Source organism: Nannospalax galili, unplaced genomic scaffold (assembly GCF_000622305.1).
Source record: "Nannospalax galili isolate Female #2095 unplaced genomic scaffold, S.galili_v1.0 scaffold88, whole genome shotgun sequence".
NCBI classification, from domain to species: domain Eukaryota; kingdom Metazoa; phylum Chordata; class Mammalia; order Rodentia; family Spalacidae; genus Nannospalax; species Nannospalax galili.
In genome coordinates this window covers 151,900-178,720 of record NW_008358908.1, presented here as the reverse complement: position 1 = coordinate 178,720, position 26,821 = coordinate 151,900, and the positions used below count along the sequence as shown (strand labels likewise).

General features: G+C 43.3%; 1 protein-coding gene across 1 annotated transcript in view; it reads right to left on the bottom strand.

Moving 5' to 3' along the window:
* Window positions 1-26,821, bottom strand: part of Vit (vitrin) — a 135,980-nt gene that overhangs the window by 31,700 nt on the left and 77,459 nt on the right. The window contains exons 5-9 of the mRNA XM_008822590.2: window positions 23,568-23,701; window positions 17,854-17,931; window positions 12,662-12,853; window positions 7,690-7,746; window positions 1,225-1,269 (exon numbers count right to left, since the gene is read on the bottom strand). Coding sequence (XP_008820812.1) covers window positions 1,225-1,269; window positions 7,690-7,746; window positions 12,662-12,853; window positions 17,854-17,931; window positions 23,568-23,701 — 506 coding nt within the window. The remainder of the gene's footprint in view (window positions 1-1,224; window positions 1,270-7,689; window positions 7,747-12,661; window positions 12,854-17,853; window positions 17,932-23,567; window positions 23,702-26,821) is intronic.

The following is a 26,821-nucleotide window of genomic DNA, read 5'->3' as shown; positions in this document are numbered from 1 at the left end:
TATCACTCTCTAAAATTCTGAAAATTTCAAGGTAAATGCATCAGGTTCATACAAACCTTTACTATGCCCATCACATGTAAGTCCTCAGCCAATGTTTGCTGATATAAGTGATGAATAGAGTTAGACATATGCAGGCCAATCTAGAAAAGGCTGTATGGAGATGGGAAGGGAAGGGCTCAGACAAAAGTAACTGAAATAAGAAGTGAAGGCAACCTCTCCCCATTAGTAGTTCCAGACTAGAGGCAAAGATACAAACATGTTCATGCTTGGAGAGGCTGTGCCTGGCAGGGAGGAGGTGGCTCATTAACGGCCATTTACATGGAACTAGTGTTACAAATATATCACATAAGGGACTGAGTGCAATAAATGAGGATTCTTTTAGGACTGTTATGACCAGTGGGTTTCTCAGGCAAGGCAAACACATTGCCCAGGAAATGGGTCTCCCAGTTTTCAGGATGCTCAGCAATTCTGGAAGTTTCTGGCAGTTGGAGGAAGGCGCTGGGGTCTGTCTTTGCTCTTAGCTACAGTGAGTTTTCTCTTGGTTGTCTGATTTTTTTGTTAGTTTGTTTTTGTTTTTGTTTCCCAGTTGGCCCATCTTCCCATTAAAGGTCAGTCAGCCTTACCCTAGTTCCCCACATCTTTAAAAATTTTGTTTTGGGTGTTTAACAGTAATTCTCAGCCAGAAGCCTCCCAAGGACATGCCTCAAAGCTCTACATTGTAGAGGGGGAGAGAAACGAGTTCAAAGGTTAGAGCTCTTCTCTCCCATCTCTCCCTGATAGTAAAATCTTCCTTCCTTCTTAGAGCTGGGAAACTTTATTGAAGTTTCAAACATTTAATGTGGACAGTAAAGGACCCCCATTCATGAGAAAGGAAAACCTGAATACCATTTTCCTAGAAGAAGGTGGAGATAGAGGACAACTGTGTCCTACTGGGTGGAGTGAGGTGCTAAACCCATCTGGAGATGGGGAACCCACTTCTCCTGGCCTTTTGTCTTCCTGTTTTCTCTCTCCTCTCCCTTTTGATAACCCAATATTGCCCCAGGCCTGATAGGAAAGTTTGAGTGTACCCTTTCCAGGACCTGAAGGTCCCAAGAGGGTTTCCTTGGAGAGGCCACTCTGGCTGAGCTCCACCCACGCCACCAGCGCAACTGTTACACCCTCTTGGTTCTGTAATGCTGCACATCTTGATCTGGTCAGAGTAGAGAGGTTGGGCTGGATAATTACCTGAATCTAAAAGGGCTGGTCCAGGCTTCCACACATCCATCTCTCCTGATTTTTAAGAAAAAGAAACAAACTTATTTTAACCAAACCAGCAGATGCACGCAATAAACTGCCAGGATGACCCTTCACAGCTGAAGAAGGAAGTTCAACGATGGAGCACGGGAGTAGGATTTTGGATGAAGCAACCTGATGTTCTTGAGATTTCTCCACCTGAAGCTCTTAAAGCTAAAGGCATAAGCTTTGCTCACTATGCACCAAGAATCAAGGACCAATAGGGATCCTATGATTCCTAAAAAAGCTTATCTAGTCTGCAGCACCTCCAATAAGCTTCTATACTGTCCCTGCTAAATGAGTGCCTGGTTGGTACTGGGATATTTCCAGAAACTGGGGATTTATTACCTTTTCAACCAAAGCAGCACATACATTAATTCTGTCTTAGATTATTGAGAATGTGAAACTGCTTCCTGTACCCATCTGAAATATTTTGAGCTACAGTTTTATCTACCCATCCATCCCTCCATCCACCTTTCTACTCACCCACTCATCCATACTCATTAGGCATTCAATATGTGCCTGTTGCAGATTCGTTTCATCTATCCCCCCTTTGAATTTTTTCCTTGGCACGATACAGAGCAAAACTTGCCCCTTTAATGAGCAGCCCTTCCACCAGTTCCTGAATTTCCACATCTCACGGCCTCAAACAGAACAAAGCAACGTGTTGCCTGGGCTCTGCTTGCACGGATGTGCTGTGACGTGGGGAGGGTGATGGAAGCCGCACAAACTTATCAAAAAACCTCGTAACAAAAATATGACTCTTTTTCTTTCTCTGTCCCTCCTTGCTTCCTTCCCTCTCTTAGAAGCTTGATAGCATGAACGACTTTGATTTGCTAAAGGCAAATCAGATCTGCTATGCTACTCTTGGAATTATTAACACATTCAAAAGAAGTCTTATTTTTTTCTTCAGCTGAAGAATAGGCCAGGCGATTTCCAAAGGTAATTCATGCCCTTGTACACCCTGGTTTGATGGCAAGACCTGCCCTTGACTAGATTCAGACATTACTGATGGAGTCAGTATTACCCTCTGGGGACTTTAACTTCTTGGCAAATAACACCAGTATGCTGGAGGAGATGGCTCTCCACTTTCCAGATCTTCACTTAGCTTTAAACAATGTTACTTTACCCTTATTACTCTAGTTCCACCTACTGGTGAAAATCAGCAGTTCAGTTCACTCTCTTCCTTTAAAAAGATGCTGGTGGCTTTGGTTTTTGCTCAAAGCTTTAAAATTTTATTTCATTTTATTAAAATTACTTACAAATCTTCCTCAGCATGAAAGCTAAAATGTTGAGCGTATTATTATTTTAGTGAAAGACGAACAGTGCCCTGGCCCCAGCTTCTTACTTTTGTCCTGGACGCCTGTCCTGTCGGTGCCACTTTCATCTCGTTTGGGACAAATTTAAACAAATTCAAGTTCATTTAAAAGCTGAGGCCTGAAAAAACATTTAGACAGCTTACACATGGTGGTTTGGTGGTAATGAGAGTGAATGTGTGAAAGGACATTTGTGTTCTGGTGGTGTCAAGGCAGGTCGGGTAGGATGAAAAGAAATCCGAAGAGGGTCCTGAGGTGTCAAAAGCAGTCAGGGCCTGGCTCCTCCACCTTTCCACAGTTCACCTGTGGTGTTCTCTTGTGGAAAGCTGATGTCATGGTCACAATGACTTGTCCTGTCTCACAGGGAGGAGACTAATGGGGGTAAGTGCGCATAAAATCACTCTGAAAAATGCAAGTCACTCTTAACAAAACAGGAAATAATTTTGATGACAATCTTTGCACAGGCATCTCACAGTTAGAGCCAGGTCTGGGAGAAGTACTGGGTTCTGAGTGATTTCCATGGGGCAGGGAAAATTCAGGAACCGTTAACATTTATTCAGAGTTGCTCAAAGACAGGTGTGAGACACTTTGTGAGTATGAAGTCACACTGACTGTGTGAGTTAGATTCAGCTACAACCTCAGTTTGCAGGTGAGGAAACTAGTAGGTACTAGCTAGGCTGAGCCTAGCTGGGATGAGCAGATTCCAGAGCTTACACCCATTCAACATCTGTCTGTCCACCACAAGTAAGAAAGGGTCATTGCTTCAGCATCTCAGGGTACCTGATTAGGTCACAAAATGCTAGGTCTGGCACCACCCTGTAACTCCCAGTAATGTGGTTAAGTTTCAGAAAGACCTGGAATGCTGACCTCTGCCCCTCTGCCCAGTGGTGATATAGTGCCGGTTTCAGATCCTTCTGTTCTGCACATCTGGAAATCCTAGCACAGGATCCAAGTGGGAACCACACCATAGACAATACAGCCCTTAGGAGTCTGAAGTTTTATTAGGATAGAAGCGTAGGTGGCCTGGCAGCTCCCAGTGACTCCCCTGGAGTGCAGGAGGAGGTGGAAGTTTGAATATGCAGCAGGCTTCCAGAGTTAGGGATGTTGGCAGGCTCCTGTCCTTTCTCCTGCTTGCACGTCCCAAGGGTAGAAGGGCAGTACATTTTCCTCAAACTTCCTCTTGCTGTGGAGAACAGATGCCTGCAGCCATGCCCAAGGCATTGCTGTGCCAGCAGCCTGTTCTACAGGCACTTTCAGAGACCACTGGGGACATGTGAAGTCCTGCTCATGCACAGTCATGCCAGTGAGGCATCAGTGGCCCCAGGTTTATAAACAGGATGCCCTCCAATATACATTGTGGGATATTTATTTGGCACCTGGCAGCATTTTTTTCATGGAAACATCAATTCCTTGCTTAGGTTTCTAGGCAGGCCAGTATAGCTTACTTGATTTAAACAGGGCTTTCAGGACCATGCTTGTGCGCAGGCAGGGTTCAGTAGAAGACACGGTAGAAGTACAGGTACAGTAGAAGCAGTAGAACAGAAAAGATCTGGGGTTGAGTAGTGGCAGGCTGAGCAGGACAGGAGCCAGTCGTGAGGCAGAGCTTGCTCAGTTGTACCCGGGGCTGTTTTCAAACGTGTGGAAATTCTCTGCACAGAAGCTTTGCATTCTGTACTGGGTGCTGTGTTCCATGAACACAACAGAAGTGTAGTGACGTCATATCCTGACAAGTCATAGGAAGACCTGCTGAAGGAACTGGAGAAACTTATTCTAAAAAAAGATGAGACATTGAGTTTGAGGTTCATAGATTTGAAAGGCTATCAAATTTCAGGGATTCGCTGAATCTCAGTTTTTTTTTTTTTTTCCTGGTCTTAGAAGTTACTGAACACCTCACAGAGCTTCTGTTTGTGTAGGTTATAGGCTGTTGATTTTTATCATTTAGCACATAAAACTATATAGACTCTCATTTGAAACAATACTTACTAGCAATTTCTTTAACAGTTAATACATTAAAAATAACAGACCTGGGGCTGGAGAGATGGCTCAGTGGTTAAGAACACTGGTTGTTCTTGTAGAAGACCCAGGTTAGAATCCCAGCACCCACATGGCAGCTAACAACTTTCCGTAACTCCAGTCCCAGGGGATCCAACAGCCTCTTCTGATCTCCGCGGGCACTGCATGACATGGGTGCACTTACCTACATGTAGGCAATACACATACATATAAAAAAAATAATAAAAAAAAATAAAATAAATAAAATTAAAAACAAGTAATTGTTTTCTGAAACAGAAGAGTTCAATGAAAGAAATGGCCAATTTTTTCAATGTCTGTCATGATGGGAGACGGCAGGCACCAGCTACTGGTTCTTGAAGTCAACTTGTGGTACGTTGTTTTTGTTGAAAAAGAAGAAAATCTGTCCTCATGCTGATGTAGTCAAAAGGAATCACTGATCAGACAGGGCAGGAGCAAAGGGCTGAAGTTCTAAGTGGTCATCTCCCGCAGTGCCAACCACCAACAGAAGGGCTGGGAAATTCCCTTACTACTTGATGATATCCCAGAGAGGAAGAGTTTCTGCCTTGACTACCACGAGGGATTCATTTTTTGATAGGAGTTTGACCAGATGCATTTTACATAATTCTTCATAATTCCACAATCTGACAATTTGACATTGAGGACCTAGGCAAAGTGCTTGGCAGATATGACTAGATGCGAGGAGAGAGCTAGTTGAAGATAAAACAATCCTAGATGTCCTTACCTGCCTGTACTCAGAGGTGCAGGTGGCTTCTTCCTCCTCCCCTGAAGGGGCTATTGGGACATTTAGTGGCTGTCTAGGTCTGAACTCTTTGGGATGGGAGCATGCCCCCAGGAAAGGACATACTGAGAATTCATAGGAGGATCTGAGATGCTCAGAGCAATTGCAGGGAAGATGGTGTCCTTTCTGTTGCTGTGATAAAATGCTCTGACACAAAGTGACTGAGGGAAAGAAAGGATTTGTACTTTGAAGTCACAGTTCATCATTTAGGGAGGTGAAGGCAGGAACTCAAGTAGGAACTCAGAGGCAGAAACCATGGAGGAACTGATTGCTGGCTTGCTTGCAAGCTCAGGCTTCATTAGCTTTCTTATATAGCCTGGGACAACATGCCCAGGGAATGGTGCTGCCCACAGTGGGCTGTGCCTGCCTCCATCAACTAAAGATCAAGACAATCCACCACAGATGTTTGCACAGGCCAATCTGATCTAGGAAATCCCTCAGTTGAGACTCCCTTCTCAGGTTCCTCTAGGCTGTGACAAGTTTGACAGTTAAAGCTAACTCAGACAGCTGGTGAGAGGGGGGAAAGCAGCAGAAGTGGACAGGATTGAGGGTTAAAAGGAAGCTAACACATATTTGTGGATCCAAATACTGAAAGCATGAAGAGCACTGGAAAAGACAAATGCATGGAACTAAAGAACAGGAGGGTGATTAGGTTAGTGAAACAGGAATGGGACCAAGTGCCTGCTGGTAGAACCCAGCCTGGAAACAAAACGAAGGCGGTCAGGCAGTAAAAACAACAGTGGAGACTGGGAACGTGTCTTTCTGTTATCTGCCTCTAGACCATGTCTGATACACATGGTGTGTCTTGGTATTTGTACTTTATCCCAGAGGCCAGCTTGGGGAGATGCTTAAGCAGAAAACCTTTAGAGGAAACATAAGGTAATGAAAACCCTTGGGCCTCTGACTTAATCGACTTTCTCTGCCTTTCTGAGAACAGACAAAGCAAAGACTTTTTCTGGAGGTTAAAACAGCTTGGGATGCCCCCAAACTAGTGACATGGAGTTGAGCTGGAGGAGCCAGGATGACCATGAAGGTACATTTCTAGGATGTGAGATGAGAAGCAGCAAGCAGCTGGCCCAGGCTGACTCTGCTCCTGCAGATTTCTGAAAGGCAGCTCTGGAAGAATCCTGCCTTTGTATACCTGAGGGGATTATACAGGGTCAAGCAATCTACATACAACCAGCAACTTCTTTCCTCTCTTATTTTGTCCCCTGGTGAGAGTGACCCTGGTCCAGATTTTCTTTGGAATCGACTGAGCACACTGTGGTTGGCTCTACCATTGGAGGTGGCAGAGGCGGCAGGAATCTTGGCCAAGGGAACTAGGCAGTGCCTTGGCCTTCTGGGAAGTCTCATGGGTCACTAGAGGCCTAAAGTGATCTTAGAGTCCTTGCCTGGCTAGTGTTCTGGTTCTGAAGCCAAGGCAATAGAGTATACATTGGCAAAGGCACCATGGTGAAGCTCATGGAAACCCCACTAGCCCTGAGCAGGGGCCATGAATTTCATGATCTGATCTTGCACCAAACAAAGAAGAATCTATGATTTCTAGGCATCTTCTTACCTGTGGAGGGCAGATGAGTTCTCCCCACAGGAGGAAGATACAAATGCCTCTTCAAGGCAGTCCTAGACTCTGGTCTTCATGCCCTGTGGCCTCGAAGGGAACACACGGCTGCTTCTAGCTAGTTCATCAGCTCACAGTGCAGGCCTGGGGGAGCTTGTGGGAGACATCTGACCCTGTACCATTTTCCTTCCTAATCTCTGCAGGGCTTGGCAGGATTGCAAGATCTGCTCCAGTCCTTGTTCTAGGGCCAAATCACAAAAGCTGTGCGTGGAAATGAAGAGCCCTGGGTCACAGTTCAGAGGCACTTTCCAGGAGGGATAGGTGTGTTTCTCTCCCTTGGGCGTAACAGAAGTCCCCAAGCAAGATTCCCTCTGTTTTTTCTTGGGAGATGATAAAATTTTCCCTGCTCTTTTAAATGAATTCCCTCAAGCATAAACCCCAGAGAGAATCTCTTTCCAGGCTTAGAAGAGCCTGATTACTGACTCCTTAGGAATTCCTATCGCAACCTGCATGGAATTGCCTCAAGCGAAGGACGATTAGGCAAAGGCCTGGCTTATTAAATGACTACCTTATTTCCTTAAAAGTTTCTTTACAAGTTTGGGCCCTAGAGAAGTATCTTCTGGGGGTCCAACTGGTTTAAGGTTCTATTAGCTCTAAATCAAATGGTGAGGGATTTGGAAAACAAGAACCCGGTGCAGAGAAGCAGTGAGGAAGACGGCTCAGGTTCTCACCTGGATGGGCGCCAGGGCCGCGTTGGCTTCTTGTGTGGGTGGTGGTAGACCACAGATCTGAAATCACAGTTGGACTGGTCAGAGCATGAACTTTCATCTAGCTGTTCTCAATCTTTCCATGATCTAACCTAGCAAGACGTGACCAAGGTCAGAACGCAGGTAAAGCTTTGTGCTCAGGCAGTCTGAACCTGCCCTGGAGGAGGCATTGGAATGGAAAAAAAAAAAAGCAGGTTGAATTCAAAACAGTGGCTGGAATTTCCAGATACTAATAGCCTGTGTATTTCATGATTGTTAAAGTAAGTTTCTTCTACTTAAGTACCCTATTTCTTAAATTTCATTATTCTCAAAACAACTCCTTTCAACCGTGCCACTTGTGGGGAGGTTGAAGTAATCTTTCAATAGAAACGTCACTTAACATTTAGCAATTTACCTAAGCTGTGTTAACATGGTATCGATGCAAATACCATTGGCTTTCAGCCATTTTTAGAGGTACCCCAGGAGTTAGCCTTGGTTACTCTGGGAGAGAGTCAAATACATTTCCGTATTCATTGCTTACTGGGAGGTTTCATGAAGGAAAGTTTTAAAAGGAGAGGGGTGGAAGATTGGGGGAAGAGCAAGACCCAAATTTCATAGAAGGGAAGAGGTAAGTGATCATGAGAGGGTATCCATTTCTTTTAGGACTGGGTGTATCCACAGTAGATCTCCTTCGGTCTTTGTCCGAATTATGTGACATGAACTCAAAGCAGATTTATTACCTGTATAATTGTGAAGGTAACAGAATTGGGTGTAAAAGTAACCACCTCTGTATGTTATGCACAGCAAGAAGCCATCATTTATCTTCTATCCAGCAGTTACTACCACTCAATTTGGGCATGTAGAATTGATTCCATTCTCATGTTCAACACAGAAATACAAGAACAGGCTGGGGGCACATGCCTCTCTGTAGCTTGCTGCCACAGGCCAGTCCCCTTAGGCCAGCCAATGCCCATACATGCCAGATTTTTTGTTTTTTTCATTAATTTTTAAGTGATCATGAAAAGTAATGGGTTTCATTATTATATCTTTATACATACATATCATTCTGTCCATGTCCAAACAGCATGGTCCTGCTGTTTTCTCTCATTCCCCTCCACCCAGAGTCCCCTTCCTTCACCATGCCCCAGGAAAGCCACCCTATTTTCATGTCACCTATATTCTATGACCCCCATCTTGTCCTGCCCTTGTCCTCTTGCCTCTCTTAGCTCACGTTCTATGTGCATGTCTATATGTATTCAGACAAATTTAAATCTAGGTTCTGCATATGATAGAAGACATGCAATATTTTTCTCAGTCTGCCTTATTTTGCTTAACATAATGATTTCCTTTACCATTCATTTTCCTGAAAATGTCATAATTTCCATGGCTCCCTTCCTTGTCTGGGGTGGGGGGTGTTAAAGGATGAATAGCCATGTCATTGCCAAGCCTTGCCACTAGGCGGCACTCTTCTACCCTTCTAGTCTATCTGTAGTGCGTGCACATTTCATGCTACACCAGCTGGGGCCACCAAGGCACTTATTTTTTTATCATTATAAACCTTTTTCTTTTTAATTGAAAATTTCATGCAATATATTTTGATCATATTTAGATTCCTTCCCCTATCTGTACCTCTCTTATACTTCCCCCACCAGATTTCATGTATTCTGTCATATATGTTAAGGCCTTTCGAGTCAAGTTATGTCCCCAAATGTCCTTTGGTGTGCATCCACTGGAGCCTGTTTAGCACTTCGTGATGCAAACCCAATGAGGAAAACAATGCTGCATGCAGCCATTCTACCTTCTAAACCTGTGATATATTCAGCTGACCCCACAACTGGGTAAACTCTTTTCTAAGTATAGCTGTGGACCTGGCTCTCCAGGTGGTTCTTTCTGGCCATGGGTGCTCCTGGGGGTATTAATGCCATCCATGGCCTCTCCTATGAGGAACAGCTTTATTCCCTTGAGAAGTTTCTGTCTCTCTGGCTCTTGTCTTTCCCCTGGCCTTGGTTTGTTCTTTTCTGTCTTTTTGGCTCCCACATTCACAGCTCGGGGAAAGGATCATGATGCTTTCAGCCTCTCCTTCCTGGGAGTCCTTTCATGTCTCTGACGGAGCTCTGTCTCTCCCTGCTTCTAAATGTCTACTCATTCTTTGTCAGCCTCCCTTCAAGGTTTTTGACCTCAGAACAGGACGAAGACTCTTAGACCTCAAACACAGGCAGTTTCCGTTCCAGGCACACACTTGTCAGGTGTCTTAAGCTGAAGTGATCTCTGGAGACCTTAGTGGCTTGAGGTGGGATGTTTACCGATGTGGCCCAAGATCTTAGAACGCTGTTTGACCCACAGTAAGCATTCAATAAATGCTTCTTGAATGAATAAGTGAATTTGGCTTTGTTGAACACCCCATTCAGGATCACTTCTAGACTCTTTTGATCTCAGTCACATATATAAAAGGAAAAACTGTAATAACATCAACTTGCTTGTCTGTCCGTGATAGAAAGAGTTGTTCTCTTATCACTGGCAGAACGTTTTCAGAGTGTTTGAATAAAAATGAGAGTTATTTGTTTGCTAAATATTATTTCATATAGTTGGGCTAAGGTATCACAGCAAGTATGTACAGCTACATGTTAAGAAAGGCATTCGCGAAAGAAGACTGCAGTTACCCGTTTACCTAGGGCCAAAGGAGTCGTGGTTCATGATCAAGGTGAGTGACTCTTCACAGCAATGGGGTTTCTTTGTGGGTGATGTAAATGTCCTAGAAGTGATTGTAGTGATGTTCTAAAATCCTCTGAATTATGAGCTTTAAATGGGTGACTTGTATGATTTGTGAAAAGTATCTCAATGCAACTGTCAATTTAAATAGACGTATGCATTTAGACGTCAGTATTTACTTCTTTTCAGGTCCACAGAAGGTCCTTTGAGGGAGAATGCAATATTTAAGAAATCCTCCCTCCCCAGTTTGGCTCCTGTCTTAATAACTGTGGTGCTGCCTGCCGCATAGAGGCTTCACTGGCTTCAAGGACTTGCCCAGTGGTGTGTGGGTCCAGTGGAAGCGGGTGCTGTATAAGGATGAAAAGGGAACACTGATGAACTGGGCAGCTGCTGTCCAAAGCCCCTGTCCCAAAGCCAGGAATAATGAAGTTTTGCCAGCTTGGGAGTCACTACTTGTTTTTCTTTTATGGTTTTCCACCAGCACAGCCCAACTGGCAGCAGGATTCCCAAGCTCCCTGTGCAGCCAGATAAACATGCCACAAGCTTGATGTTCTTCGTCAGTGGTGGTGCACGCCTTTAATCCCAGCACTTGGGAGGCAGAGGCCTGTGGATCTCTCTGAGTTCAAGGCCAGCCTGGTCTACATAGTGAGTTGCAGACCAGCCCCTATGACAGGGAGACCCTGTCTCAAAAACACCAAAAAAAAAAAAAAAAAAAAAAAAAAAAAAAAGAATTGACTCTTAGACCTCAAGCTACAGGCAGAGACAACTGATTCAGGTACTTGAACACACTTGAAAGGATTAAGGAATCTAAAATCAGGAGCTTGGAATGTAATAAAGGAAAAGCCCTGGCTGTGGCAGCCAGGCTAGCTCCGGTCACCCGCATCTTACACCATTTTCTCGAGCTACCAGGCATCATGAACTTGTGTTAACACTAGCCTGAATTAAAGGAACAGTGTGGGGGCATATCCCATACATTTTAAAACTTCAAAAAATTATTTTTATGATACTCTGATTTGGGAACTTTATATTCAAACTTCTTCCATAAGTCATCTGTAAAATGCAAAATAGAATATTTACGATGGAATTGTTGACAAGAATAAAATAATGCTTACAAAATACCTGGCCCATGGAATGTTGTATGGGCTGTATGCCTTCTGACATATATTATTAATGGCAGAAGAGGGTAGGATGGTCCAGCAACCTCTAATTCTGACACTCCATCCTTGTCAAGATGTGTTCCTATGTGGCCAGGGTGTTTGTTGATGGCAGGGATCCAAGGTCCTCGAGTATGACTTTCTGCTCTACTTGCTCACCTGTGTGACCTAGGGCTTGGTCACTTACCGCATTATTCCTTGGTTTATTCATGAAAACAATGGATTATTCAAATTAGGAGTCATGTATAGCTATTCCACAGAGTTGTTATGAAGGATTCAATAAACTAATATTTGGCAATTGCTTAGAAAAATGCCCAGCACATTGAAAGTGCTCTTCTCTGGTGATAAATAAAAGGATGGATCCAGAGGAGGGTGGGTTCTGCTAGGGAAGGGAATGGTCATGCTATGTGACAGTAATGATTGAAGCTGGGGGTGAGACTGAAAACAGGTCCTGGGAACTTCCTCCAAGAAGGGAAAAGTGGCACCGGACAGGTAATATTCAGACGATAGCACTCCAGTTGCACAATTTCCCATTCTTCCTTGCTAGGAAAATCTTTGAACAGATGCAGGTGCTTATTAGTGTAGATAGAAGCTGTAGCAACTGGAGTTTGGATTATCAGATGAGCTCTTAAGGCTTTGTTTGATGTAGTGCAGAGATTAACTCCATAAATGGAATGTTGATAAGCCTAAAATGAAGTAAGAACCAGCTAAAAGTGGTCAGACAGAAAGCAGCCAGGGAAGGAACAAAAATATCAGCTATCTGACTTCCTAAAGGGAGTCTTTGATTTGTTTTTAATATCTGAAGACTTCTAGGTGTGGGCCATTTGTTATTCAAGGAAACAAAACCTAATAGTATAACAGGAAAATTTCATGAAATATCCTACTTTTGAATAACTACTGTATTGGAATGGTAGCTTTATTTTGAACCCAGAAGAAAGAGCCTGCTCTCCACCCCCATGAAGGTCTCAGTCACTCCCTACTCATCAGCTGAAAAGGCCAGGCCTAGGTACCACATACCCAGACTTGGACAGAGCTGCTCCTCTGAGCCACTCTACCCCACCCTTGGAACCTTGGTACATGGTCCACCTACTCACCCATCTCCTGGCTCCTGAGGCCCATAGGATGGGGTCTGGGGCTACTGGTGACTGTGGCTGCAAATGGAAATGGCTTTGGCAGGACTCTGTGGGTTACCTCAGCTACTGGGATAGCTGGACCCTGTGTCAGAGTGATTGGCCATGTAGTTGTCGCTGGAATAGATGACTTCTCGTAGTCTTTTGTGGTCTCATCTGTTAAAAAAACAGAAACACATTGGGGCCTACAAAATAGCCTGTAAAAACTTAGAGGGATAGAAATCAAATAACTGTTTATTGACCATCACCGGCTATGAACAGAAACCTGTGTTAGTTTCAGGGGAGGGTGAAATCTAGATAAACAGTACACCATTCCTAAGGAACGTACAATTTCAGAACAATGAGTCAATCAACAAACCAAAGATTAAAAAACAATGTATTTAAGTGACAATTCAAAATGTAGTAACAAAGACATGATAGAACATGATTAGATGCCAATTAATTTGCCAGGCACCATGAACAATGGTTTAATTTCTTTCTCTGTCTTCCTTTTACCCTCCGCGTCTCCTCCCTTCTGCCCTTTCTATTGTTCGGCTGTCTCAGTTACCATTGGCCTGTGGATGCCTGGTACTTCCAGGGCTGTCACCTAGGACTTACTCTTAGAGAACACAGTCTGGTTTAAATTGGTTCGTGACCAGTTAACTGACTCATCCTGGCCTCAGTTGTCCTGCCTGTCGATGGGGTGATGGAATTAGCTAGATGCTGAGAACCATCTAGGTTCTTCTAAATTGAGCTCCTCTTCCATGTGTGAAGATTTAGATTGCATCACAGATTTCTATTCTTTGACAACTTCATACATGTGTATACTGAGTTTGGGACATTTTCACCTCCCATTACCCACCCCCTACCCCCACCCCCACCACTACTGAAGCTTCTTTTTCCCAACAAGTTCCCTCCTATCTCAATGTCCTTTTTTTGACTGACTGAGTTTAATTGTGGTTGCTTGCATAAATGGTAGGTTATTTTTATGTAAAGATTTTATTTTTATTTTAAATTATGTATATAGGTGCGTGTCTGTGTGTGAGTTTGTGATTATGAGTGCAGTGCTAGTGGAGGCCAAAAGAGGGAGTGGATACCCTGGAGCTTAAGTTACAGGCAGTTGTGAGCTGCCTGGTGTAGGAACTGGGAATGGAACTCCAGTTCTCTGAAAGAGCAGCAAGTGCTCTTAATCACTGAGCCCCAGTGGGAGGTAATTTCCTGGAGCAAGGCTGGCTCATCAGTGGCTCCAGTTGCCTTTTTACAAAGCAAGTGTCAGTTTCTTAGTGCTCTGATTGCCCTGAGAGTCTCCCTGAGCCTGTCTTTGCTATGCAGTGGGAACAGTCGTGCTTACTTGGTAGAGCTGTTGCCATAATTATGGTGAAGTAAGTGGCTCACACTGTGCTTGGCACCTGTAGGGATCCAATAAATGGCAGGAGTTGGCTATGCTTCTCCCTCTGCAGGAGAGGGCAGTGTGGCTGTGAAGGGGACAGAATCACCTTGGCAACAAGGCCTGGAGGTCAGAGTGATAGGGCAGGATTCTGTTTTTCCCACAGATAACCCATTCTGGGTCTTAGGGCTGGACAGTAGGGCAGGAGACCTAATAGTCTTTAAGCATCTCCTATGTCAGGCACTTTGAAGTCCTTGTCACCTCAGCATGCACAGTTAATATTCATCACAACCCTAGACACAGACTCTAACATTCCTATTCTTATTCTATGGATCAGGCTTTCCAAGGAGTCAAGAAGTGTTTCAGGATATACAGACAACAGGAAGTACAGATGAGATTTGGACTCCAGTGTGATCCACTCCAAATCCATGCTATTTTTCACAAAAGGAGAAGAAGTGGAAGATGAGTCTTATCACTTTCAGGATTCCTGGGCATAAGTCAAGGTCTCTTGAGATCTCTCCAAAGTCCTTATTCTCAGGAGAGGTGAGGGAATGACCTTGGTAGATGTGGGCAGTGAAGGCAGGAGAGTCCTGGGAGGTACAACTTGCTGCAATAAGTTTAAGCTTGATCATCTTACAGGGCAGGGGCCTTCCTTAGCTCTCAGCCAAGGGGAGGCAGGAGGGAGTTTTCCTGGCACTCCCTCAGTAGCAGATTTCCTAGCTTTTCTTTGGCCCTGGTATCAGGAATGTGCCTCCCCAGTTTTTTGGTGAATTTCTGCAAATCAACACTTACCTGTTTTTATTTAGCTCAGAGCAAATGGAGGCTTTAGCCAAGAAGCAGCTGCCTGCCTAATGCTTGCTAACTGCCTGGGAGACAGACTTTAAATCTCAGGTAATGTCCATCCCCAGTGTGAGCCCAGCAAGGCAAATCAAGATACTTTTTAGTGTTCGTGTGAGATAATTTGCCACCAAAGAGTGTGGTTATGTTGGGGGGGCGGTCATCCTAACTTGATTTACCTGTTTATTCATTCTTTGAGAGACTAATAAGCATTTTATGCAACATGCTGGGACTTGAGCAACAGCTGGCCTGCATCTCCCTCTTCTGCTTTATCCAATTTCCAAAGGAATTTGATCCCTTAGAAGAAGTGGCAACAACTAGGCCACTCTTGTATGATTTTCCCTGGAATTTTTTATTTGAATTGGTAAGAACTCACCCCATGTGGGCATGCCACTTTAAAGACAGAAGCCCCAAACATTCCCCTTATGTTAGCATGCTTGTCATTTAGCACACAGGAGGAGCTCAATGCATGGTGAGTGAATGGATGGATGAAGAAATGGACTCTCTCAGACACTGACGGATTTGAATGATCTAGAATGAGGAACAGATAGTAATAACTAATGATATTGTCAAAGAAACTTAAGGTGGTTTGGTAAAGTGGACAAGTGCCATGGGTAATGATTGTGTTGAAACTATGACTTGCTGATTTGTAGATTCAGATAGTAGTAGGTAAAGCAACCAAGCAAATGCACATAAACCATGGCCTACTTGTACATTTCTGGATGTTACACAGACATAGAGACAAGAGTTCTGTGGGAGGGGGACAGAGTTCCGCTTGACTATGGCTGGCATAGATAAGGGAGCTTTGGAAAGATCTCTCCTGCCCAGGGTGTTGAAACCAAATGGATCCTATGATTTGCAGCATCTCTTAACTCTAGCTTCTCTCTATTTCCTTCCTCCTCACAACTCTTATCTGCTTTAGGATACAAAGGCCTCTGTAGGAATCAGCTATACCATACCCTTGGGCTAGGTGCTAGACTTCTTTACAGTCAGCTTCTTTATCTGAAGCAGGGGGATGCACTGACACTTTGCCTTGGGCTGTTGTAGTTCAGAAGTCAAGCACAGAGCTAGGCCTTAGCATAGGACCTTGTGTGGAACTCTTCCCATTTTTTCAGATTTGGACTGAGGGCTGAAGCCAGAAGGGCCTGAGTGCTGTTTTCTAAACAAGGAGAGTTGCTACTGAGCTTCCCACACACATGGACATTCTGGGAAAATCTGCAGTCACTAACCCCAAGTGTCCCTAGGCCTGGGAGCAGAAGGAAAGGACCAGAAGCAGGGTGGATCAGGAGCCATGCTGCCAGAGGGGATGTTTAGGTGAGTGCTTATTCCCTCCCTCTCTTCATGTCCTCTCCTGATGCTTAAAGTTGGTGCTGCCAGAGCTGTTTGTCAGGATACAGGGGCCTGCTGGGAAGGGAGGTGGGGGCACCCATTTCCTGCCAGTCCTGAGGCAGATCGTCCTCAAGTCCACCCTGGACCCTGAAGGAGCTGAGTTTGTAGAGACACTGGGGGAGTATTCTAGGAGACTAGAAGCAATCTTTCCCTCCCAGTAGAAAAGGAGAGGGTCTTGAGATGTAGTCTCTGAAGTTAGGGGGTTAGTTGGATGTGGAACTCTTTCTGTACTTGAGATTTCTAAGATGGGTAGCAGTACAAATAGAGCTTCCCTGGTTAGAAGCCCTCAACAGCCATGGGTGGAGTGAGGTGGGAAAGGAAGGTGACCTTGCCTCACCTCAGTGACTCTGGCCACAGAGAAGCCCAGGGCTCCCATGGTTCTGAGTACAGGGGCTGCCCAAGGGGCTGCTGTTTCTAGGGACTGTATGCCAGGGATGGGAGAAAGGGGTGGGGCCCAACAAGATCAGGCTAGGTAAAGCCAAACCCAGTTACCTACACACTTTCAGAAATCACCCTATGAACGGAGGCTGCTGGATGGAACAGAAACAAAAGCCATTTTAGGAGGCCTCTGCTGCGACTCTGGAAGCTCAACAGATTCGGGCTCTGCATGCATCCTCAGCAGAAGAGAACCTACTGGGCTGGCGAGTAGCGTTCAGAGCCAGGCTGAGTGCGGCTCTCAGTTCTGCCGCCACTTTCTTGCTCTTTGTTGAAGGGAAGCTACTCAACTTGTCCAAGCCATGTTTTCCACAGACTGTGCATTAGAGCTAAGAACAGTGCGTTCTGGTGGTCATCTGGAGTGACTGAAAAGGAGCAGGGGAAGGTCTTGTCGTAGTGCCTGACGCCCAGTAAAATAAAAAACGCTAGCCTCTCACAGTTCCTGAACCACGTCCAGCCTTACACCTGAGAATTAAAACCTGAACTAAATCAGTTCGCCCCGCAAGTTTCTGGAATGCTCCGAGGAAGCAGCTCACAGCTTCTGTGACCCTGTGGGAAATCAAAGCACCTTCCAAGGCACCATCATGCAGAGCCTAGTTCTGGACTTAACACGGAGACCTGAAAAGAGGAGCTCCTGCGCCTTTGCGGTTCCTGCAGAAGTTGGGTCGGCAGAGTCCCACAGGGGTGCATTAGATCTGGGCTATCCAGATTTGCTTCTCACTGTTACTGTGCAGGCCTCATCTTCTCTTCATTTCCCTTTGCGTTATAGCTAAGTAGATCCAGCATTTCCCTTTTGAGCTGCCAGGGAACATTTCCAGACAGAATGCCGTGTCATCTTCTAAAGTAACAATACAGTAAAATTCAAGGCCACAGTCATTCTGAATGAAAATGACACAAATATAGAGACTATCTTAAATTGTAAAAACTAAAAGGGAAAACTAAAGTTTTCACTCCTGGGCCATGGCTGTCTGACCTCATTGATTTCAGTGTCAGGTTCCTGGCATCTGCTAATGCATCACCAAAGTCAGAGGGGCTTGACTGGTTAAGATGTTAATTTCCATACCATCTCCTAAAACACATTGCCTGTTTATGAACTTCGATATAGATGAAATCATATGTGAACACTTGCCTGCTCTGGCCGCTGGATTTTTGGATGATGAATATGTAAGGGTCGATGGGTAGGTTACACCCTTTTGGGGTTTACTTTCTGCAAAAAGAGAAAGAGAGAAATTTATTTCTGGGGCTAGTTTCAGATGCTTCTGAACTGATAAGTGGATTGCCTCTTTCTGATTTATCTCTCATGAGTTCAGTAAAATCTGTCTCCCTTGCACTGAGTTGTTGATTACAATAAGCAAGTCAAGTGGCATTTTGTTTTCCTGTGGAATTTTTGCTTTATTAATAATAGAATGGAAGCAATAAAATCTCCATGACTCGGAGTTGCTCAACATTAGCAACTTATTTTGCTCTGAAGATGTGACATGTAAGCTAAGTGCTTTGCATCCATGTAGCTTTGAATGTTCAATTACAGCAGCAGATGAATGTTAAACATTTCACATTCTCTCCTTAGATTATGGGCTGACTGTGTGTGGATGGATGGTCACCTCTCACTTTCACAGATCTTGCAGGACCCATTTGAATTCCAGGGCAGCAGAGAAACTTGTAAGTAGGTGTATATAGATCCTCTTTGAAAATGCACATTTGTCCCTCCAGGGAGGGAACAGATATGAAGCAAAGAGGGAGAATGGTTTTATCTAGCAGGGACACAAAAGAATGGAAGAAAGAGAGGCATCAGGTGCTTGGAGCTGGGTAAGCAATAGTCTAATAAGCAGTCACCAAGCCTGGGATGATGGAAATTGCCAGGAGGCTCTTACCTGCAAAAATCTAACCTCCAAGGGATGCCGAATGCTAGACTTTGTTCTATAGCTGAACTGAAAGTGAGAGGTAGATTGTCCCCTACTTGACCCGAGGCAAGTTAATTTGTCTGAGCTCATAGCTTTTGAGATCTTAAGGCTATAAGCAGTGTTTCCTGTAAGGGGGTGGGGCGCCTGAGAAGTAGTTTTGACAGGAGGAAATACCTTTAGATTTAATTAGTTAAATTTGTGAGTGTGTGTGCATGCACCTGGAGAGGCCAGAAGAAGGCATCAGATCCCCTGGAGCTAGAGTTATAGGCAGTTATGAACCACCTAATCTGTGTTCTGGGAACTGAACCCAGGTTGTCTGGAGAAGCAGCAATTATTCTTAACCAGTGAGCCATCTCTCGTGCCTCATGAGGAAACATCTTAATGCTTAGGGCCTTTATAGTGCTCATGCCTTCAGGAAGGGTATCACTTGTTATCCGTATTTACATGAAAGCATTCAGCTCTCAACCTGAGGGAATACTACCAGGGAATGGTGAAGTGAGGGGTATTGTGTGGAGAGCCAAGTGGGAAGGGCAGAATGTAGTCCAGGGGTGTGCCAAACATCCTATTATGACAGGGATTGCAAGATCTCAGAAAACATCTGAGACTAAGAAAAACATGGTTTGTTTCAATTTTACTTTTTCATTTCAATTTTTTTTATGGTCTCAGGGATTAAAGGGCCTGTACATGCTAGGCAAGTGCTTTACTGCTGAGCTACACCCCTAACCCTTATTTTACTTTTAATTAGCTACCATAATCTTCAAGACTCTTTGGGGGTATTTTTCCATTTAGAAAATATGAATAATGATATGACCCCTAAAAAGTTTCAGGGATGCATGAAAAATAAGAGTTAAAAAGTGTTTTGGAACTGTATATATTCACAAATATACAAAATTTTATTCTGATATTACCTGTAAGTCCCATTCAAAGGCAAAAATGAGGCAAACATGGGTTTATTGGCACTATTTACTTCACCTCATTATAATCACCAGGGGAGCAAAACACATCATTTCCAAATCCTTGGGTACACCGAGGCCTGCTCTGACCAGGCCCTGGTTGGGCTGTTTCAGATGCTACAAGGGCCTCCTGGCTGTGGGCCACACTGGGTTCACAGAGGGGCAGGCAGAGGCATCACCCACATCCCCTTTTACTATTTTTTTCATGACTGAAACCTAATAGTTCTTGGAGTTTCTGTTCAGGAGGCAAATGAGCATCAGCCCACTATGTGAAATGTTGATCAGAGAACAGCGGGCAGTATTAACAGGTCCTTGCTGACCTCACGTGCCTGCTCTGTCCAAAGAACATGATCATGCTGACCAAAAACACTGCACCCCCCACTAGCTCCCAGATCTCCAAAGCAGATTAATTAAAGAAGTACAGTGACCTGTAAAATTTAAAAGTGAAAAACAAGAAAAAGGTCACATGGGCATCTGAGCCTTCTGGGGAGGGCTCTGAACGCTTGCTGACTGTGAACTTCGGAATAATGGGCTGTCCTTGGCTACAGCCTATGAGACAGAACCCTCCTTAACTCATCCATTCAAAAGAGGCCTCCTAGCCACTGCACAAGTACAAATGATTATTATCGTTGGTCAAAATTATTTCCTGTTCAGTGTTACAAGGTGTCTAAGGGGAGATAGAAGCTGAGATTTATAGGGAATAATCTCAGCAAATTGATTTTACTACAAAAATAAAATCGAAACAACAGCCGCAACAAAATCCTACCCGGAAGCCTCTTCTCTCAGAGCAAAGCTTCCTTTTAAACCTCTTGTGTGATTCCTGGATTGCAGACTGAGCTGTGAACGCTCTTATTTAGACAGGAGTTACTTGGTAAGCTCCTATGTGGAGATCATATTTCTCTCTACTCAACTTTTTTGAATTCTGGATGCTGACATTGTCATCTGGTTTTTGTTCTGCATCTTTGTTACAAGGCTAAGGCCTACTCCATGGTTGGTGTCCTTTTGATAAAGAAACCAGGCTGAATTGAACTCTAGGTGTGTAGAATTTAGCAGGTTAGGGGAAAGAGGGCTCAATTTGACAGGAATCCTGAAAGGTCTGTTTTTATTTTTGTCATAGCTCTGATGGATGGAGGGTAATAGGGGTTTGAGGCCTGGGATACCTAATGGGGTCAGAAAACCAGTCTTGATGAGCCACTATGTTATGAGACATTTTTCTTCTCTTTTCTAAGTGACTCCTTCTTAGGGCAATCCCATCACATCTAATCTTGCTGGGAGGCCAGGTAGGTTTGGGCTAGAATCCAGTTTTAAATCCTGTGGAACTTCCTTAGAGAAGATAGGAGACTCACATCTTGAGCAGTAGATGTTAAAGGAGCTTAGGACATTTTCTTGTGCTCCAAAAGAAATGTGACAAGTGAAAGAACGAGTGGAGCAAAGAATGAATGAAGGAGAGAATGAATGAAGGGCTCCCACTGGCCAGTCTCTGGAAATAGGAACATCAAAAATACAAGGATGATGATGGATATATTTTAAAGAAAAACAAAAACAAGATCCCATAGTCCACAATTTTTTTTTTTTTAAAGTGCAGAGCTGGACTCGGTAGTACATGCTTAATTTAATTCTAGCAGAGGCAGAGGCAGAGGCAGAGGCAGGAAGAGCTCTATGAGATCTAGGCCAGCCTTGTCTACCTAGCAAATTCCAGGCCAGCTGGGGCTATCAGAAGATCCTGTCTCAAAAACAAAACCAAACCAATAAACAAACAAATAAATAAAATAAAAAGCGCAGAGAGGGGAAAGAAAACTCTTCTTTACATAGGACTCCCAGCCCCTGAATGTGGATAGATGGACATGATCAGGAAAAACTACAATTTTGCAGTTATGGTTTGCCCTGTTTCTGTAGGTTCCAAATTTGTGCATTCAACTAATCTCCAATTAAAATGTCTGGGAAAAGCTCAAGCCTGTGCCTGTACTGAACACGGACATGTCTTTTTCCTTTTTTCATTTCTTAAACAGTACAGAGTAACAATAGTTTACACGGCATTCCTATTGTTAGGCACTGCCGTTAATCTAGGGATGATGCAGTCATCTGAGAGGATGTGTGTAGATTATGTGCAAACACTACACCATTGTACATGAGGGACTTGAGCAGCTGGAGATTTTGGCACCCACTGGGGATACCGGAGAACTACTGACAATGTAATATTTGCTACAGCCAGGATGGGCAATGGGTGCTAAAATCACTGTATAAAATTTACTGGGGAATGTTACTCAAGCTGTTTAAAGTAGTATCCTGCTTTCTACTTAATTACAAATACCTTAGCCCTGAAACAATACAGTTAACTGTCCAAGCAATCAAATTTGATATCAGCAACAATTAGAGACACTGTAGTCTAGCCCCCTTGACACGCCGTTGTGTTCTGACGCCTTGGTGTGCTGTGGTAGTGCTTTTCTTTTTCAAAATATTTAAGTTGATTTCCAGTCACGAGGAAACTGTTGGGCATGATCTTGATTCACACTGCAGAGCCTATTGACCGCACAGATGCCACTGTCATTCATGATAAAAAGATGTAGGGTGACAGGGGAGTTAAAGGGGCCTAAATAGTCATGACAAGTAAAGGCCGGGCATAAACTATGATCACATTACAGGGCAAAAAAAAAAAAAAAAAAAAATGGAAGAAATTATTGTAAAGAATATTTTGTAGATAATTGCATAAAAACTCTATCAGATAATGCTGTTGTATTAATTTAACTTTGAGATGTAGTACTGGTTTAACAGTTATTTGAGACAATGTCTGTGCCCCTACAAGATACATGCTGAAGTACTTACCGATGGGTGTTGGGATGCTGATGGCACTTTGGGGATAAAGTATCTTTAAATGACAGAGAGGTAGTAAGGAAAATGGGACAAAAGATTAACAGTTAAGGAACATTGGTGAAGGAAATATGGGTATTCATTGGCCTATTCTTCTAAGTTTTCTTTAAGCTGAAGCATTTTCAAAATAAAAGACCAGGGTAGAGAAATGAGCAGAAACAGAAAGGGTGGGAAGGCAGGTCATGATGGAACACAGCACCAGCTACCTTCTCACTGAGAGCACACTGCAGGAGTCATTAGGGCCTTGATACTGTCTTTTAGAGAGGGAGGGAGAGAGTGAAAATCTCTAAGACATCTGAAGAGCTAGGTAAGGAGAATTGACTGAATAGTGAAGCCATTAATTAAATAAAAAAATTTTAAAAAGCTCAAGGGGCTGGAAAGATTCAGTGGTTAAGAGCACTCACTACTCTTCTAGAGGACCTGAGTTCAATTACGAGTGTGCAGAGCAGCTAACAACCATCCATACTTCCAGTTCCAGGGTATCCGGCACCCTCTTCTCGCCTCTGTGGCATCCCACGCACATGGTACATTTACACACATGCAGGCAAAACCCTCATACACATAAAATAAAAATCAATAAAGCAAAAAATATTTTAAACATCATGTTATTAAGTATAATTCATCTATTAAAAGTTTGATTGGTGGGGTTGGAGAGATGGCTCAGAGGTTAAGAACACTGACTGCTCTTGCAGAAGACCTGGATTTAAGTTCCAGCACCCACATGGTAGCTAATAACCATCTGTAACTTCAGTTCGAGGGGATCAGATGCCCTCTTCTGACCTCCATGGGCATTGTACCACATAGGTGCACTTATACACATGCAGGCAATACACTCATATACCAAAAAAAAAAAAAAAAAGTTTGATCAGACTTGCAGATAGCTGTAGTGCAGTTAAAATAAGCAACTGAAGCACTTAATATATCTAGAGTTGACTTTGTAGTGATTTATCATTAATCATAGTCTATTATTTCATAATCCTGGTTTTTAGGGAATTAGCACTTAAGAGTTTTATAAAATGAGGTAGGCCATAAGCAAAAACTAACAGCAACTGAAAAGACTATTTCACCTACAGGTCATCTTGGGCATCTGTGTTTAGCAACGTCTCCAGGGTGTGCCGTACCTGAAACAATGAAGGATTCTCTCCATCGGGGCAAGGATAAGGACTGGACACCATTGGAGTAAGTCCCTTTGTAGCCAGACTGTCCAGCAACTTTCCGAATAAGTATCTTCCCTCCTGAATTATCAAGCACACCGCTATGAAAAGAAAACAAAAATACATAGAAGTACAGAGGTATTGCCAGAGATCAAACCAGTTTCCATCTTTATTCAGATGCAAAAGAGCAGTGAGGTTAAAGAAAGGGTTACCTTTTCTCAAAGCCCAGTCCCCATGAATCTTGTCTTCACTCTTCAACCCAACCTCCAAGTGAGATGTCCTTTCTCTTTTTTTTGAGACAGGATCTCCCTGTAGCCCCAGCTAGCCTGGCACTATGTAGACCAGGCTAGCTTTGATCTCACGGAGATCCACCTCATCTCTGCCTCCTGAGTGTTGGGATTAGAAGCTTGTGCCAGACTCCTTTCTCTTCTTGAAGGATCTATTGTTTTACCAGTCAGTAATTCTCATTACTACCATGCCTCAAATTTTTTATTGTTGTTTTTGGGGTTTTTTTGAGACGGTTCTCCCTATAGCCCCAGGTGGCCTGGGACTCACTTTGTAGACCAGGCTAGACCTGAATTCACAGAGATCCACCTGCCTCTGCCTCCTGAGTACTGGGACTAAAGGCATGTGCCACCATGCCTGGCTCCATGGCTCAAATTTAAATTCCTTTTTCCCTAGTGTTTTCATTCCTACTGTTTTGTTGCTGTTGTAAGCTTTTGGTTTCTCTCTCTCTCTCTCTCTCTCTCTCTTCCTTTTTCCCTTTCTTTCTCCTTCTTTCCTTCCTTACTTCCTGTCTGTCTTTCTTTCTATCTGTCTTTCTTAACAGGACCTCCCTCTGTAGCCCAGACAGGCTCAAACTCATTATGTAGCCCAGGCTGGCCTTGAGCTTCCAACCCGCCTGTCTCAGCCTCCATGCCTGGTCTCCTGATTTTCTTTTTTTCTTGTGGTTGTTTATTTTTTGGTCTTGCTATATTGCTCAGGTTGAGACTCAAGCAGTCCCCTCTGCCTCAGCCTCCTGAGTACTAAGGCGTTGTTAGTACAGTGTGTGCCATTTCCTCTGTGTTTCTCTAGTACTTCATTCCTGACAATTTCTAATTTGGTTTGAGGATATCACAGAATGTATTCTGGTCATTTCAAAGAACAGTATAAAATTATGAAAAGTAGATTGGTCTTGAGATCTTAGAAGACAGCCTGAGAGGGTGGGTTCCGACCTCCATCTGTGTAGCAATCTCAGCAGACTGCCAGAGAGTGCCTGTTCCCTCCTCCCTCTGGCATAGGGGCTGAGAACTCAGCAGACCAACTGAGAGTCCCACAGTCAGCTCCCCCTTAGGGATTTTCCCAAATTTTGCTCTGAGTTCTCCTTAGCAGGGGTCCAAACTTTAGAAGGAAGCCTGAGTGTACCTGACTGGAACCTGACTTGGGCTTCTGTGGGTGCTCCTGAGTAGTTGATCTGAAGCCATCAGTTCCCTCCAAAATAAAACCTGAGAGAACCTGAAACCTGGACCAACCAGCTTTATATAACCAATAAGAAAAGGACCAAGGCACACCAATAATACAAGCAGAAGCATACTTCAACTTAATTCTCATATCAGAATCACAAACAACAAAAGAAATTCACATGCCAAAATCACAATGAAAGAATAATAAAATGGAAAGCCAAAACACTATGTCCCCACCAAACTCCACCAGTCCTGTAGAAGAGTTCTACAAGGAGAACCCCCTAGAGATAACCCAGGACACAGAATTTAAAACAACAATCATAAACATAATGAAGGAATTCAATGAATTTAAAGAACACATGAACAAACAAATCAAAGAACTAAAAGAAGATAAGGATAAACTTCTGAATGAATTCACAAAAAAGATAGAAACATTGAAAAAACTCAGGTGGAAATGAAGAAGGAAGTGCAAAACTCAATAAGCCGACTTGAAACAACAGGAGAAAGCCTCACTGCCAGAATGAATGGAATGGAAAACAGAATATCAACACTGGAGGATAAAGATGAAGAATTGGACCACTCAAGCAAAGATTATGAAAATTTAAAAAAAAATACAGGAATAGAATATGCAAGAGAAGTGGGACACCATGAAAAGATCAAATCTACATATCACAGGCATAGAGGAAGGAGAAGAATTTCAGGTTAATGGTATTGACCAGATCTTAAACAGGATTGTAGAAGAGAATTTCCTGAAATTAAGGAAACACATACAAATACACATACAAATACAGGAAGCACACACAACACCAAATAGACAGATCAGAAAAGAAACTCCCCACGACATATCATAGTAAAAACACTAAATGTACAGAACAAAGAGAGAATACTGAAAGCAGCAAAAGAAAAACAAGTCACATATAAAAGAAAGCCTGTCAGAATTACAGCTGACATCAGTGCAAACTATGAAAGCCAGATGAACCTGAACGAAGGTATTTCCAGTTCTACATGACAATAGATGCTAACTCAGAATACTTTGCCTAACAAAAATGTCTATTATAGTTGAAAGGGAAAGAAAAATCTTCCATGACATGAAAAGCCTGAAAGGATACATATCCATGAAACCAGCCCTTCAAAGAATACTTGAAGCAATACAAAGAGAAGAGAAAGGAACAACTACGCCCCAGGGGCAATGAAAGAAAATAAATAAAGGCATAATTGAGGAAACACAAAATTAGACAAAGAACACAAAATGACAGCAACCAATACACATCTTTCAATAATAACCTTAAATATAAATGGACTGCACTCCCCACTCAAAAGACAGGCTAAGTGAATGGATTAAGAAACAAAATCCATCTTTTTGCTGTCTGCAAGAAACCCATCACACCTTCAAGGACAGGCACTACCTTAAAGTGAAAGGATGGAAAAGAATACTCCAAGAAAATGGCACTAAGAAACAAGCAGGGGTTGCAATTCTAATATTTGACAAAATAGACTTCAAAGTAAAACTAATCAGTAAAGATAAGAAGGGTCACTTCATTCTGATCAAAGGAACAATTAACCAAGAAGATATGACAATCCTTAACATATATGCACCGAACTCTGGTGCACTTAAAGTTATAAAAACAACACTACAGAACTTTAAGACACAGATTAACCCCAGCTCAGTAATAGTAGGGGACTTCAATACCCCACTGTCTCCATTAGACAAGTCAACTGGACAAAGAATAAACAGAGAAATGTCTGAATTAAATGACACCATATATCAAATGGACCTAA